Genomic DNA, 16,675 nt, shown 5'->3' with positions numbered 1-16,675 from the left:
TTCATATTCATTTCTGTCGTAGCATATTAATGCTAATGATTAATAGTTAGAATCAACTAAATCACCACCGTAAACGTACTGTGCGATGTTTCAGTTTTCTATAAAAAAAGATTAGGTTTGAGACCTGTTTTCATCTTTCAGCATTAAAAAGCTATTTTTAAACTTAAGTATGTTCATAACATCAAAATTTGATTTCGCGAGACTTATTCTAAAGTTAGTTATCTCACAAAACCTCTATGAAAGGCTGCAGCCAATGGCTTCATAGTTAAAAATCTTCCATAATTATCTTTATAGCCCACTTGTGCTGTTCAGCTTGTTGTATTATTTCTAGATTCGACAGCATTTAACTACATTACTATCCCTCCTAAAAAAAGTGCAGACCAACTTGTATTTGCATAGAGGGTAAATAACCTTGTAGTGTAGCATGCAAAACTATATTTCTCAATCTGCATAAAAGGACAGGACCTAAATTATATTAAAAATCGTGCAGGAACGATATGACTATAGAAGTACCTTAAATCGAAAGCAACAATTTAAGGCTACCCGGTTGAAAAAGGTCGCGCATATCGAGATCTTTTCTATTCAGGGTCATAATCTTCCTGAGTATCGACAAGATTCCCAAATCTCGAGAACAGAACTAGGAAAACAGTTGAAAGTTCTCTTTGTAATAGAGTACACGTAACATTGTTAGCAGAAAACTATCGGTACATTACAGGACACATTCTAAATAGCCCTAGTTAAACACAACAGTTAATTCAGAATGATGAAACTCGGTCATACATTCACGCTCAATACCCCTCACGTTTATGACGGTTAATTAAGGTGTATGTTGCTTGTTTACATACTAATTGCTCTCTCAACATACAGCCACATACCTATCTAAGCATAATGCAAAGAATATCGTAAAGGGTGTGAAATTTACCCTCTCCATCTCCTAGTATCGGTAGATAAGATTTCTTCCTCCGCCGTTGAAATTGTCGCCTTCGTCTTGGTTTAATTGTATCCCTTCGTTTGGCGAGATCGTACTTCCGGTACGTAGTATTCATGATGCTAATCTCTCACTGCGCGCATGCGAACGGTGATTCAGTAGCGAAAACACGAAAAAAACTTTTCGTCAGTTTTCTTATCCATCGATTGGCACAAGTTCCTCAGGTCAATATAAGTGGCCGCGCAAAAACAGCAATTGGTTAACACGCACTAAAGCATCACTGTCGAGCATAAGGTTTGTGTGCGCCAGTCACGTATTGTAGTCTCTCTGCTATTGGCCTAACTATCAATACCAATATATTTTGGTGTTATCAGTAGAAAAAAGCAAACTACTTATCATAGCGTTGTGGCACCGATTGCGATCGAAATCAAAACGAAGCTGCAAAGGGACGTCAACGTTAGAAAATATCATTAACTAATACCGTTAGCTCTCACTTCCCCGTTCGATCTCTTTACTTTACGTTGCCTTATTCGTTAACTGTGCGATAAGTGGAACACATAGACCGCAACGCGGTTTTCTCGAACGCGTATCTGAATTGCTGGACTGCCGTAGCGCGATCGGCTATAGCTCGGAGATGGACAATGTTGTTATTTATTTACAGGAGCGGCTGACATCCTCCGTGAGAAGCCTGACGCGTTCGATCCTCTCACAGTGAATGACACACATATATAACGCTACAAACTAAAAACTTGGTGTTCGCAGTTTGTCGTTGATCTAATGGCGATCTCACACAGGAAAATATCGCCGTTTCGTTTAGCATAGGCTAAGTTGAGCAGGATTCCTGTTTGTCTCCTGTTGAAAAGCAATGTTGTAATGTCCGTGGATAAAAGGACAATCGAGGCTCAACCTTATATCCTGCAGAATTCAACATATGCCTACGAGTAGGCAACCGACTAATCTCTATATGAAAATCTTATAGTGTCTAATCCCATTGATTTGGATACGTCATAGGACCGCACACAGCGTTCTGAGGGTACCTTTGCTATAAACACATAACAACTTACTATGATAACCTATGAGTATATTACAATTTAAGTGTTTCCACTGCTTGTCAAGTTAGTCAGCTCTTCGAATAGTCTTGACTCAGACAAAACGCTGTTACAGCATCAACCATAATAGCCTAATTGCTCTCACACGTTTGTACTGTTAATGGTATGGTCGTCGTTGCATTTGCAGTTATGACACTCGCATTCTATTCCCTCGTTTTCAGCTATTTTAGCCATCGGGAAACCAATCGGCACTGACATTCTAAGAGCTGATTCCTTTTGCGTCGTCAATCCCCAGGAAAATTCTATGTGCTTCTGGCTGAGATACTACCTACCATATAATAAGCAGGCAACCAAAAATAATTTGAGAAGTAAGATTGATTTTCATCTCGCTAACCAAACTCTAATAAATCCGATTGTTATACATAATTAAGCAAAGACATGTGGTGTATGTATTTCGCCTACTCCTTAGAAAGTGATAGAAAAACAAAAGTTAATCGCGAGATTAGCCGTAGTCAAGCTCTTAATTTTACAGAAAAACGGTAATTTTCTTTGAGCTCTTAACGATTATCAGCATGTCACGAACTGGAAATTTTAGGGTATCGCCAAACAGGGTATTCGCCGTATAAAGAAGTATTACTGAAAAGGCTACTTTAGGCTAAAGAAAAAGTCTAACAAAAAATGCAATTTTGGGCATAATTTAAATACTTTCCGGCTCGATGACGTGTGTAGTCGAAGGAAAACTTGCTAAAGTTCAAAGTGGAATGATTTCGTTGGCAATTTCTGGGTGGTAAACTATTAGACAATAATAATGTATTTCAATTCCACTTTTAGGCTAAGTACATACCAAATCGCCGTAACGACGACATCTGTTTTCATTTAGCAAAGAGAACCTGAATAGGCAACTATTATCATCTCACTATAATATTCCTCGTAACTCGAAGTTTTAATGTGGCCTTTCATTGACCCATGGCACAAACGGCCCACCGATACATCTCACATGTTGCAACACACAGCGCAACATCGCTATCCACAAAAGCGTAGGTAGCCAGACGATGCCGCATCAGTCCCATAGCGACTGTTTACAGGATAACATCGTTGCAAAAACCATTGTTGTTTCTACCACACTGCCGACTAGAAATATTACTAGAAACCAACACAAGTTCTTGTTGTTGTAATAACTGCTGCGTATTGAAACTGTGGCCTAACGCGGCTTTAACTCTTTGTGCAGACTTTATCTGCAGCAGCGTCAGTATTATTAAGCTAAGTGTCGCGCGTTTGCCACGAAACAGAATGGCGAAAGCGATAACAGAGGCAGCAGCTACTGCCAGCTTTTACAACGACCGACAAATTTCCTTAGCGACTCACCGTCAGGGCTCGACAATGAGTAGATAAATTTTATAGAACCCCAACGTCGAGCGGCAAGTGGCAACCGGCCTAAGTCATCACGGAACACATTTGCTCCAGATAGATTACGCCGGCGTTCGGTACTATTAAACTAGCTGCGTTACTGAAGGCACAGGGTTGCGTCTGACAAGCTGCAGTCTACCTGCAACCTGAGGCAAAATCTGTGCCTGTACCATCCGTGAATAGCACCTGTGAACAGCTTACGTTTCATGCAGAGCTATTTTCTAATATCGACCTAATACATATATGATAATTTAATATAGATATAACATCAATACTGTAACTACGAATTCATTGTTTTAGGACAGGAATGCCTAGGCGGTGAGCCAATGTGTAAATATACTGTACATTAAGTTATAGGCAACCGTTTTATGGTCGATTGTCTGATGCTTCCCTCCATACTCTAGCGTTTTTTATTGTTATTACCGTGTTACCTGCCACAAATGGATAAAGATTTGTATGTTTAAATACACCTATTAGACGATCGCGCCTATTGCCATACTGCGTACAAGAACAAAACGGAGAATCATGCGATATATGTGGATGGAACCGATTTGTTGTATGCAGCTTTATTGCGGCTGTCGGATAGTAATTTGGAGCTCATACAGGACGCTTCCAGCTCATAAAAACCAAAGAAACCATTCGTATCTGATTACTTGCTGTAATAGCTGAATGCTAACAAAATTATAAAGCCAACAGGATTCAGGTAAATGTACAAACCAATAACAAAAAAAGAGAAAAACGACGATGGGTAGCTTCCATTACATGAAAGTCGGTAATACTTCGCAAAACGGTAATCACAACTTTTTTTCAGCAGTCTACACACGTCCTACGTTAGACACTAGAAAAGGTCTAAAAACTCTAAGTCTACGTATAATATTATCATGTTCACCTACAAAGCATTGTCCCTTTATTTACAAATATTAAATTTCTACTATTCAGTACTATCCATTTAGATTTATAGGATCTCACTAAATTTTGGATGGTGGGTATAACAAACATAAGCCCAGTCAATCTGGAAATAATACGGAAAACTCTGACTCGTATTGAATGCTGTACTTTGGTTGACAACGTTGCAATTCTCTAATTGAGTCTTTATGCTATGGAATGCAGTAAAGTTAACACATGTTGGGAATTCGAGTTTACGCACTTGTTTGCTCGGTATACATATGACAGCATTTGTAAGTTATGTATAATTTACATGCAAACGATACAGTAGAAATTTCATTTGCGGTTCTATTTAAGTGTTTTCTCTTCCTTACACCAAAGTGTTACGCACTCTTGTGCCAACGAATTGGACTCTGATTTGCTCGAGACAACTTCAATCTTACTGCCGTCACCAGATAAATTAGATCCCTCCCGATGTTGAACAATATGAGGCGATTGAGAAAGATCTCACATCACAACCAAAGTCCTATTCTTGTCCGCAACAACGCAATTATATACGACAACTATGATACGATGCATAGCACGACCTAATTTTTAGCTTACAAGCCATCGTATTCCAGTCGGCTATAATAAAAACAAAATTAAGACATGAACAGACAAATTTATGGTGTTTTTATTAGAGGAACGCATTGGCAACACAAAACTTTATCAGTGCGCGATTTGTAACTCTAAATGATGTCATTCTTGTTAAACTCCGATAAAGCTCTTGATCCTGCCTTTTACTGTATTTCATTTTGGAACAGGTCGAATACTACTGAAACGTAATAAGGGTATGAAAAATAAAAACCAAGACCAACTATATATTAAGGTCGATAGAGTTTGTCTGTACTTAGATAAAATATTGAGACTTCATTTTACATATTCGTCGATTTTGTCTGACATACTTCTAGCTACGTTATTCAAAGTTATGGTACATTTTTGACCAGATCTGCTTCAGTGGCTTGCATGACGGTAAATTGATACAGAGAAGCACAAAGCCATACATCATAAGCGCAAGGAAGCTGATGTTATTTCGAGCGAAACTCCACAGGCGAGAGCGACTAGGGCTCAGCGTAGCTGGAGTGCCTTGCTGGCGAGGTGCCTTTGTTGCATAAAGCATTAAGTAGCGAACCTTTAAGACAGAGTTGTTTTTAACAAGTATATACTTGTCAGGAACGTTGTGCTTATTCTGTTTGTTATTATTTTCTGTCCACCGAACGTCAGGATGGTCGGCGATCGTGTCACACACGACAACGCAACGTAAATGACTACCAAGACTTGATCGGGGCCAGACAGGGCCTCGGTTCGTGAACATTTGTGCTACACGTTGTTCTGTTGTTAAGTAGGTTCCCGAGCCGAAAATGCCCACCTTGTTCATGTATGTCAGCAGTCCGCAGTTGAGAATTGAGAAAACGTTCTCTATTTTTGTTCCGTGATAGGCTGATATCAGGGGTGATTGTGAAGCAGCGAGTCTAGCCTTTTCGAAAAGCCGTTCTTGTTGTTCAGAGGGCACGAATTCGAGTAGGTAGTCGGCCCCTGGCATCAATGATTTGTCTCTTGATATCACTTTAAAAGGGAGCGAACAAAAGCACCAATGAAGAAGATCGATGACATCGGAGTCGACAGATGTTCGCCCCATGTCGCGAAGTCGGGGTGTACGGTTAAGTGTTTCTCGTAGCTTGTCTATATCTTTTTCACCATCCATTTTCATGAACATCGGTGGATATGGTCGTAGAACTGAATCGATCCGATAACTCATGATCGCCCCAGACAGAATAGAGAGAAGACATTCACATCCCAAAATATCTTCGTGAATCGCGCGCAAAACGAGGTTGAGTTTGTCAGCTGTTTCGGTGTACGGCAGCCGAGCTGCTGTCCTGGCTTTTGTAGTAAATGACATCTTCCGGCAAGAAAATAAACTTCTCTGTTCGCGGACACACCTAGAAACGTGCATCAAAGTTATCGCTGTCAAACCCAGTTCCTTCCTATGACACGCAATGAAACGAAGAAATCTGGACTAACTGACATTTGGCTTTACAAGTTTAAGGAGTAATATCTTCTGATGAGACAGGGCCTAGCATCACTATCATGTCATGTAAGATTTGAATTAGCTGGTGGCAAAAGGTAGTGACGATAACCTTGTATCCTCCGAACTCAGTCTATTAACTAGCAACGCTTTGTTTTAAACACAGTTAAACCAACTATTTCAAGTCAACTCGTTCTCTATTGTTCTTTTCAATTTTGACTACACAGACGCTACTATACAAATGTGGGCGCAATAAATCGGAGATTTTACTCGACCCACTGTTCCGGTCGCTTTAACAGTACAGTGGTTTCGAAGTCTCCAGCTCAACCGAATTACCTAATGCTTGTCTTTATATTTTATTGTGGTTCCCTGCCCCTCATGCGCTTCGTTGTTGTAGCGTCAGCCGCAAATTAATCCAATGTCGCGACAAGCCTGCAATCCCCTACAGTCCGCCATTTTTCCGTAAGAGACGTCAACGTCTAGTCTCACTAGTTATCTCATGTTACTCCACAAGTTCCGTATTAGTGTGGTTGCAACAAGCAGATTTTCATGTGTTGTACTAGAGAAGGAAGAAAAATGTAGGCTGAAGCAGGGGCAACTGTTGGCCTTAGTTTTTCAATTCAGTCTATCAGTCGTTCAGCCAATAGTGAGCCTCTTCGTTACTTCGTCGCTTGCGCCTGTCTGTTCGATCTGGAGACTTGCTCTATTTAGCGCGCCTGGTTCGATAAGCAATACAGTGTAATTGACGATGTAAATACGGTGTCACTAGCTCTTGGGTGGCCACTGTCACCTACGGTAATTCAGACAGAACTGTTGTCCATTACACCCTAGAAGCTCAAATGCCAATCGCTGACAAACACAAACGCTGGTGAAACGTATTTTTTGTCGTAACAACAATAACAACAACAATGCACGTTGATTTAGATGCGCTAATTGGTCAACGGTTAACTTTGAATAGGAACAGTTTGAAGGTATTGGTAAAATTGTGGATCGTGTTGCTGTTTTGCTGACCATTGTCTAGCATCGATTGTAATGAAAAACACCCATAGCTGATTGAAAAATCGACAGTCGCTGGAATAAAATCAGGTGGTTAGACGATTGACCTTTGGTAACGCCCCCTGGTGGCCGCGCTAAATGTGCAGACGACGACGAGTGCCCGCCGCTGATACGCTCTGTAAGCTAATGCACTTAATGTTGGTGGTGGGAAATAGACACGTTTTGTTTGGTAATGGGGACAACCGTTCGAAACAGTGCCTAACAGGATGAAACATTTTAAATAGAAAAAATCGAGTTGGTTGTGAGGGCAACAACCCATTTGACGGAGGCGCGCTTACGTGTACCGAACCACTGGCAAGGTTTTGGTGACGACGGAGCTCGCAGGCGTGCAACAATTCTATCTCGAATTTTAAGGAATTGCTCCAACCATAGAATAAGAATCTAGGCTAGAAAAATAAAGTTTTCAGGGTTCATGCGTTGATGAAGATCCACTGCCTAACGTTACCTCAGCTTATTTTTACACTATTTTTACGTTTGTTGTAAAATTCAAACGCTTTATAGTAAAGGTGAAGCTTTTTCAAGTTTCTTTTGTGAATTAGAATTGCAACTGGTTCAACCAATCGTTTCTGACAATGTCTGCCCCAAAAATTATGGAAAAAACTTTGAAGTTTTAAAAAATTGCAAAGATATTCTTTCGTACACTAGTTTTAATTAAGCCTTCTAATTGAATTATTTTTAAGCTACCTCTGTGGAACCTATTGATGAAAATTTCAATTTTTGTGTCGCGAGAAACAATTTGGTCTTCAGCTGAAATATTTCTTGCTAACAATCAGAAAAGTTTGTCCTTTATAGGCCACGTAGTTTTTTGTCTCATTTTTGCGACTTGTATTAAAAAAATTATGTTAGCTTTACTATTTTCGTTATTTTTCGGGGCACATAAAATCTAACCCCTTACGTAGGAAGTGATGAAACAATAGTTAAGTAGTCCAATTGAATTCACATATGTCTACTATTAGCTCATTCTTTCTTTTTGTTATCACACAGTAAACTGAGATGAGTCTCTAAATGTGACCATTGACGATTTCACTTTATGGTCTAACGTATTCCCAATAGTTAGAAGGTAGTATTAGCAAAGAACATACTGGGCAGATTGAAAAATCGCAGGGTTCTTAAAAAGTCATAGAACTCCAACATATAACCATAGACTGGTCGCAATCATTGTATTCACTGTTTATTTAGATGGCTCAGCTAGCGTTTGCCCGAGTCGATATATGCTCAGACGGGCCCCTCAAATGATTATGTTGATTAAGACCGAATGAAAATCTGTGCATTTCACTTGATCAACATAATCTACCGTTAAATTAACTACGGTTCATTTTTGTCTTTTTCTGCCTGGGTTTGCTTAACTGATTTACGCGCTTTTCTTTCAATATAGCATTGGCCGTTTGTATAGAATATAAATAGGTTTCGTGTTATCCAGCTGTCGTTAACAACGATATTAACGTGTTTCAAGTATCATTGTTCGACGGTCAGGTATCGACTATAATTGATTGTACGTACGCACGCACCTAACACAAAATTGGCGGTATATTTTCTACTGCTTTAAAGATAAATAAAATCGTGGTTACATAGTATTGCTGAAAATTAATATAAAGTTCAAAGAAGTGATTTTAAATGAACTAAAGCGGTCCTGTTTTGTGTACCGATTGTTTTGATTTGGCGCCGCAGTGCTAAATGCTGGCCTAGTTCGTCTGCTGTTTGTTGACAGCGGTGACCGGCAAAACATCGTGATTGGCGCTGATCGATTTGTGCGGGTGTGTGTTATCGCCAATTCGCTGTCGAACATAACGACTGTTGTTTAATTTCGTAAGACTTGTGCACTGTTGTGATAAGTATCTGTACCGAGTTTTACTGTCACATAGCTGTGGCCATGATGGCAGAGTCTGCTGGTGTAAACTCGCTTATCGATCGTCTAGACCAACAGACTCTCGATGAGGGTGTACTAGTTAACTTTAAGGGTGAAGGCAGAAAGCTTGACAAGTATGAGGACATCAAAGTTATTTGCGATGCTCTGGAAAGTAAACCCGATGTAACAATTCTCTGCCTTCAAGGCAACACATTAGGATCGGATGCTGCCAAATTTCTCGGTGACTCGTTAAAGACATGCAGTAAGCTGGAGCGCCTACTTTGTGAAGACATTTTTACGGGACGTGTGAAAACCGACATCCCTGTTTCGTTAGAACATTTCTCTCGAGGCCTAATGAAGTCAAATTGTCGGTTGGTAGAGCTCGATTTTTCCGGTAACGCATTCGGCGAACTCGCAATTAATGCCATGTACTCGTTACTTACCGCACCAACATGTTATTCGCTAAAGGAACTGCGGTTGAATAACACTGGCCTGGGGCCATCGGGCGGTGTCCGTCTTGCTAAGGCCCTTCTCGAGTGCTTGGATAAGTCTGGTGGCGAATTTCGTCTGGAAGTATTTGTGTGCGGCAGGTCACGACTTGAGAATGAGGGCGCTAAAGCGTTGGCCGAATTTTTTGCTAAGTCTCCTGACCTAACAGAGCTCGTGATACCGCAAAACGGCATTTTCAAAGATGGAATTGTTGCCATCGGTGAAGCGCTCGTTAACCGTCCCAACCTGCGGATGCTTAACATTAACGACAACATTCTTTCTGTTCAGGGCGCTAAAAGTTTAGGAGAATCACTCTGTCAGCTAACGTCTTTAGAAGTACTCAATATTGGTGACTGCGTAATTCGTTCCGAAGGAGCTCAGTACATTGCATCGGCTATTGAATATCTCACCGAGCTACGTGAACTCAATCTCGGTCATAACGAGATTGAACTAGACGCCGGCCTGAAGATTGTGGAGGCCATGGCCAATAAATCAAATCTACAAGTTCTAGAATTGGATGGCAATCGCTTCGGCGCTGAAGGCATCGCATTGATTGAGTCACGTATGGATGAACTAGATCTTCTCGATTCGCTGTGTGCCTTCAGTGAAGACGAGGTTGAAGAGGAGGAGTACGATGAAGATACCGATGATGCGTTTACATTTGACGATTTCGCTAGGAACCCGACACCTGAATCGCTATTACGACTTGAACAGCCGTATGAGCAAGCTAAGGAGTACATAGACAAATTTCAATGCCTTGATCACGTTGGCCTACTTCGCATGTTTGTAAAGTTTGGAGCGGCCAGCGATGGAACGCCCGATACCGTCGATGCGGCATCCGAAATCTGTGCACCGGTACTTGACCAAATGTTCCAACTGAAGTATGATATGGCCAACCTCATTAATTTATTTGCAATTCACCTCGGTTTCGTAAAGGATGAGGACAAAGCGATTAAGATACCTCGGGATGTTTCAGGACTACTCCTTGTAGCAGCTAAATGTAGAAATCATTACCCCAAAGAGTTGGCGTCTGTTCTTAAGACGTTCGTCGACAATATGGAACCGCGGAATTGTTCAAAAACGTTCCTTCCATATATAAGATCGGTGTACGCTAACTTTTAAAAAATATTTTTTCAGTTTTGTTTACAGGCAAAAGTTAATTGATAATCATTGTATCACTGTTACCGCAAGATCATAGTCACAAGGGTAAACATGTTATCAAAAGTTTCACGATTGTCAATGAAAAGCAAGGCAGACCTTAAATGATTCATTGAAGAGGTTGGCTCTACTGTGTATATTTTGTCATATATTTAGAAATAGCATTGACAAACTGACGAATTCATACCGAAGATGGTAATTGAATGCACGTTATTATATCAAACTCGTTGAATAAAATATTTGAACTCCCTTATGATACGAATATATCAGAGGAGTCCTTCTTGTCATAGCATGGAATCAAGAATATAATACTGACTGCGAAGAAAATAAAACATACGTACACCAAATAAATCGAATTTTGTACTTGTAATTGCAGATACTAAAGGCTTTAGCCTTTGAAAATTATTGAAAATATTCAAATGTCTTAATCACTAGCGTAACTTAAGCTCAGTGGTTTTCAGTTTCGGCACACTACGTGGTGTCATTATGAATAAATTTGATGTTACAGATTGCGGACATTTTTTCGTGGAAAGTTATACTGGCTTAGGAAGAAAGATATAGAATTTTTCGAATATAGAAAAGCTGTGGCAACTTAAGAGTGTTAAACCCGTCTATACGAAATAATTTCCTGCACATGTATTAGGTAATGTATTTTGCGGCGTGATCGTTTTTTTGAAACGAGCTGTATCTAAATTTTCATTAAATCAAATGTTATGCGCATATAATGATGCATAAATTCGGCATGTATGTGACAAAATTGCGTGAAAATACGCCAGGTCACATGTTTTTTCAATATTTAAACGTGCCGCTTTTCTGTCTGCGCAACTGGAATATATTGAACAAATAACTTTGCAGTAAAAAGGATATTCGTCTCATTAGAATTCAAGATGTTTTTCAGGCATAATATTTATTGAATATGGATAAACGTCTTAATCGAGGTTGGGCGCTAGAGCGAGGTACAAGCGTTTACGTACACTTACACAAGCTATTGCATTATGAATACATTATGCTCAGATTATCGTATAACGATTTATGTTCAGTAGGTATCTGGTAGTCCAAAATAGGCAGGTACTGATCTCAAAAAGGAAGCCTTAGCCTGCACTCACAAACAACGTTCGAAAAAGCTCGATATATGCTCCGTTTGGTACACGAGTGCCCCACCACCATTCAGTGCAATCTGTCCCTTCTCATCGGCGTCGTTTATCATTATACATCTGTGATCTCTGTGTACCAATCAGGGATTTTTATTATCTAGCAAGATCTAGACAACCTGTCGTTAGACTAAAACATCATCCTGTAAATATGGAACATGTCAGATGAGAAGTATGGGGGGTATACATCCCGTGTCGTGTCTGTATATTGCTGAGCAAAACGTACCTAGCAGATAGCGTTTGGAATTCGATTATAATTGTATACCTTGTGGCTAACCAGTTTGATAAGATAGTGCATTGGTTATTATGTAGATTGATCCACCATGTATACTGTCGGTGAATATAAGACGAAACTGTAACATGTTGGTCATCTGAGCTTTGTTCTCCTTTTCTAAGTTTGCGGGACCTCCTGTGTTTTCTGGCTTCCAAGTTGTTCCTTAATTAATATCGTTTTTAGAATGAATTGCATCTGCTTAGTTGATAACGACACAGCCAACTCTATTACTAGGAATGTAAGCTTCAGTGGTGCTAACGAAGCATGCGTTACCTACTGTATCAGCCTCTACACATGGTGTTGCAATCGGCGTGATTTTTATATCAAATAGACTTAAAGATGTACTTCACCCATTTCACTTAGTGGCCCTAGCCAACTTTTGGACAACATTTTTGAAACTAATAAATTAAAACTATGCTACTTATAATTGACCATAACGTTATTTGACAATGAGCAAAGTTGGAGATGCTCATGCTTATTAGGATCGGAATATGATAGAAAATATATTTATCACTCTGATAATAAGGAAAAATACGAGCCCTGAATTGGAGAAGCGTATCCGACCTTTTTTTCATACGAGATACTATTATCGAAGCGAACGGTTTCGGCCGACAACTCGATTCCTGTTCGCGGCTATTGGCATCTGTTCTATAGATTAGTACAATAAACAGGCCAAAAGTCATAACTGCGTGCTTGATTCATGCCGCTGACGGCGGGTGCGGCTTACGAGTGGAAGTCTTACATCTAAATCAATCTATTGACAGAGATAGTTTGTAAAGAAGACGAACGTTCTGATTCTCAAATACGTTGTCAGTTTCCGCTTGCTCAGACTGACGGCATTCCCTAAACATACAGTTATCCCATAAGGGGTGTCGCTTCTCTCGTAAAAATTGCGTTTCTTAAATCGAAATTATGCTCTAACAATTAAATAATGGCCATTTAGTCGTTTAGCTAAGATATCAATTACCTTATAAAACCTCGGATGTGTTAACTTTTGCTAAAACAATTTGTGAATAGTAACAGCTGTAGATACAGATTTCTAATGGTGTTTGCACTAGAAAAAACTGTATTGCGATTCCCCTGTCTTACATATAGGTTTAGCATATTATAACGGGTAATAGTTAGCCGAGTAATCTGTTTTATTCCAAGTATAAACAACGAACAAAGGTCTTAGTAAAACTTGTATGCTACTTTAAAGGACTATAAGGTTATTCACAGAGTTCATCAATCATTTTGGACGAGACGAAAATAGACATAAGAAGTTTTTGATCCATTTGCGAACCAGATTGTGAAGCGAAAGATTATAAGTTTAGCGGATATTGAGCTTGTCGTTAATTACTGATTATGCATTCCTGATGATACGTAACATACAAACAAAAGATTTATGGTTAGCGTCTCTTTCTAAGGCACCTTTCTTAGCGTTAAACGTAAGATTTCAAATGTTGTATGGTTGTGAGTGAGCTAAATCACAAGATATATGTATATGTCGAGCTGCGGGATTTATGGGCCGTCTCCGCCCCCATGTCTTTGCAATAGATGTTGGTTAGTCATATTGACGTCTATTATGCTCATGGGTTCGCTCATATTTTGTTAACGCCTGGACTTTTAGCTACGTACTTAGATACATTGTAACTGATATCACGACGGTTTCGCTCTACATTGCAAACTCAATTTATATCGCTTGATAAATTCCTTCTCTTTGCAAGATAACGTTGGCGCCTTACTTCAATATTGAGGTCAATGATTCGAATTTATTACGTCTGCATTTGCCATTAAACGCTACTTCAGATAAGCAACAATACTTTTTTAATGAGGGAGGACATTTTAACATTAGTAGATGCAGCTTGGACCTATGGAACTGCTAGGGGTGTTAGTGTCAAAAATCAAAAAGGGTAAAGCTTTTGCTACCTGTGTACTTCATTTAGCCCTACTCCAGCTAAAAACTAAGTGATAGTTTCAATATGAAGTAGAATTCCAGAGATCTACTATTGGTTGTATGCATATTTTTGTCCATATACTAACAACTGTTGATATATAATATTACAATACTTACATAAGTACCATTACAAAGTACCATTCCATTGAAAAGAAAGGTTATTATATGTGGGTGTTCAGGGAAGATGGGGTTATGTCAGTTGCCACGAAATAATAATAATGTTAGTACTATAAGCCAGGCAAGTAAACAGACTCAGAATTCAACATTGAACTTGAATTTAGATCTCAAGTGACTTCTGACTGATTTGCATTCGTATGGCTTATGATGGATGTATGAAAAATTCTGGTTTTTGTATTTATCAAGTTTCATATTGCATGCTTGGGTACCGAGTTTACTGCATGAGTTAATTTGCAAAGTTAAGTAGAGTGTCGCGAGGAAAGTAAGGGTAGTATATTTTGTTTATCGGTTTCTGCCAAATCTACTACTTGAAGTTATAGTGAAATGAGGTCTGACACGCGAGTGTTCTCTCTTGCCGGATTCAACTTCTATTTGTTACTTTAAGAGAACAGCGTTAGTGTGCTGTTATTTTCTGAGTTTGCTGTTTCACGGATAATAGGGCTGAACTTGAATTTAGAAATATCCTAATTTTTTACTATACGGTAGTGCCGAACTTCTTTCTTCAAGTAACTAGCTACGTATCTATATGGGCTCGCGCTACGAAAACTCACGAACATAAAACGAGTTTTTGTACCGGATTTTCGCAGCGAGGTTAGAGTTTTTCGGTTGCAATGTGGGAATCTATTCAGATACATTACTGCGAAGGTTATTATTATGTATGAGGGGTTCACATTTGTTGAAGATATTTTTTTGAAAAAAAGGGCAGATAAAAAGCCTGGTTTACCGAAGAATACAAAATAAAGCTACCTTAAGATAAATCGATGCGATTTTTTCTCCCTTCAGTAGAGCAATTTTGTGCGTGGCTAATAAAGCTAAAACCGGCTTCAGTGGATTCAGCCTATGGTGTTCAGCTTTTTGGAGGCATGTTCATTTGACAGAAAGCATTTCACAACCATTTCGCTCCTTGCTTATTTATACCTTGCTTATTTCTATCTCGCCTTTTATGTTTGTGTAGCAGAGGCTTAAATGGATCCCACAGTAAAGCAACGCAATCATACGAGATGTCAGCTAGGCTAAAAGGAGCCTTTCATCAACTTACATTGTTATTGGTTCTTGTTGGATTATCTTTAGCTTGTGGCTTTTATGAACTATACTCACCTTTCTAGAACTGCTAATCATTTTTATTCTAGAAATTTTATCCTGGGTATTTAAGAGTCAACAAACGTTCCAGTTTCAAAATAACACCCTTCCGCCCTTTTTCATTGTCCTCCCTTCCGCCGACATAGACCAACATAATCATGTTTTTTCCCTATATGGAAATTGTCTACTGATTTCATTTCAATTCTGTTTTTTGCTCCATTTAAAGATTCGATTTAGATTATGTTCTGGTTGTCTAAATCTGTTCTCAACTTCATTTAAATGATATTCTAATTATTTATTCATACTTTATGTATATTTTTAATCTAATCCTAATAACTATAACATAAATTGAGTAAAATATAATTTATATGACGATCTATATCATATAACCATCGCAAATTGCTAAATTTTTAACGTAAGGCATTTAATGATTTTTCAAAATTTTTAATACATACACAACACACATTTTTCATACAAAATAAGGAGGCTTATTAGAAAAAATCGCGAATTATTAAAAGAACTAAGAGAACATATGTTATGTTTAAATATTTATATATATTTAAATATAAATTGAATATTTGTATAGTAAAGTTGATCTTAGATACATTTACTAGATACATTTCTATTAATTCGATAACGTTTAATAGGGGTTTAGTCCTACTAACAAGTAATGCTCTATCTAAAAAATTTAGTCGGCAATGACATTTCCGTTTATATAAAAATAATTACAAATAACTATTAGTATCTTAAAATATTTCAAGTTATTTTCCGGGGCCGAAAAGCTATGAGGCTTTCCAGGCCGAGGTAGGTCTGAAAAAAAGTTTGAAATAAATTTCACCATGCACGAAACGACCGAAAACATAGTTTTAACAGTTATTAAAACTTTATTGTTTTCTTTTATTTGAGTTCTTCCTCATCAGCGTCATCTTTGTCGTTTTATATTTCGTGGTTGCTGTTTGGTTGCTTTTGTTTACAGTCGCCTCCATAATACCTAACTTAAGCTATTCCTTATCATTTACCTAGGAAACTTGTCTCATTGGAGAGTGCCTTGGAATATTGCGTTTTTTTCTGGTCAAAGGAAGAGCGATTTTTCTTTTAACTCTTAGAAGAAGTTAAATAGGACATCGAGCTACAGAGTCTCAGCGTTGGGAATCATTAGGCACAGATTGTTTAT

The 16,675-nt window shown here is 38.7% G+C and overlaps 3 protein-coding genes across 9 annotated transcripts in view; 1 reads left to right on the top strand and 2 right to left on the bottom strand.

The window, feature by feature from the left end:
• Nucleotides 1-3,257, bottom strand: part of LOC111243691 (1-phosphatidylinositol 4,5-bisphosphate phosphodiesterase zeta-1-like) — a 49,098-nt gene extending 45,841 nt beyond the window's left edge. For 2 of the 6 annotated variants that reach the window (XM_022789627.2, XM_086982116.1), the window contains exons 1-2: nucleotides 2,822-3,257; nucleotides 923-1,366 (exon numbers count right to left, since the gene is read on the bottom strand). In XM_022789627.2, the coding sequence (XP_022645362.1) occupies nucleotides 923-1,046 (124 nt within the window). In that variant the 5' untranslated portion in view covers nucleotides 1,047-1,366; nucleotides 2,822-3,257. Of the gene's footprint in view, nucleotides 1-922; nucleotides 2,764-2,821 lie in introns of those variants that run through there. The other 4 variants (XM_086982115.1, XM_086982117.1, XM_022789631.2 and 1 more) reach the window with 4 other exon arrangements.
• A 1,657-nt stretch (nucleotides 3,258-4,914) lies between these two features.
• On the bottom strand, nucleotides 4,915-7,442 carry Parp16 (Poly(ADP-ribose) polymerase 16). Of its 2 annotated transcripts, none has more exons than XM_022794119.2 (2): nucleotides 7,346-7,442; nucleotides 4,915-6,248 (listed from the first exon to the last, which is right to left on the bottom strand). In XM_022794119.2, the coding sequence occupies exon 2, from the start codon at nucleotides 6,206-6,208 to the stop codon at nucleotides 5,225-5,227; it is 984 nt and encodes a 327-aa protein (XP_022649854.1). In that variant the 5' UTR covers nucleotides 6,209-6,248; nucleotides 7,346-7,442; the 3' UTR covers nucleotides 4,915-5,224. The 2 variants fall into 2 exon arrangements, with proteins under 2 accessions (XP_022649854.1, XP_086838245.1); XM_086982119.1 differs by having other exon boundaries at nucleotides 6,671-7,430.
• Nucleotides 7,443-9,072: 1,630 nt separating this feature from the next.
• Nucleotides 9,073-11,149, top strand: LOC111245606 (uncharacterized). Its single transcript, XM_022794183.2, has one exon. It carries the CDS (start codon nucleotides 9,261-9,263, stop codon nucleotides 10,845-10,847), a length of 1,587 nt encoding a protein of 528 aa, XP_022649918.1. The 5' UTR covers nucleotides 9,073-9,260; the 3' UTR covers nucleotides 10,848-11,149.
• The last annotated feature ends 5,526 nt before the right edge of the window (nucleotides 11,150-16,675 follow it).

The sequence above is a fragment of the Varroa destructor genome, unplaced genomic scaffold (assembly GCF_002443255.2).
Source record: "Varroa destructor unplaced genomic scaffold, Vdes_3.0 BEIS01000002.1, whole genome shotgun sequence".
NCBI classification, from domain to species: domain Eukaryota; kingdom Metazoa; phylum Arthropoda; class Arachnida; order Mesostigmata; family Varroidae; genus Varroa; species Varroa destructor.
This window is presented reverse-complemented; position numbering and strand designations above follow the sequence as displayed.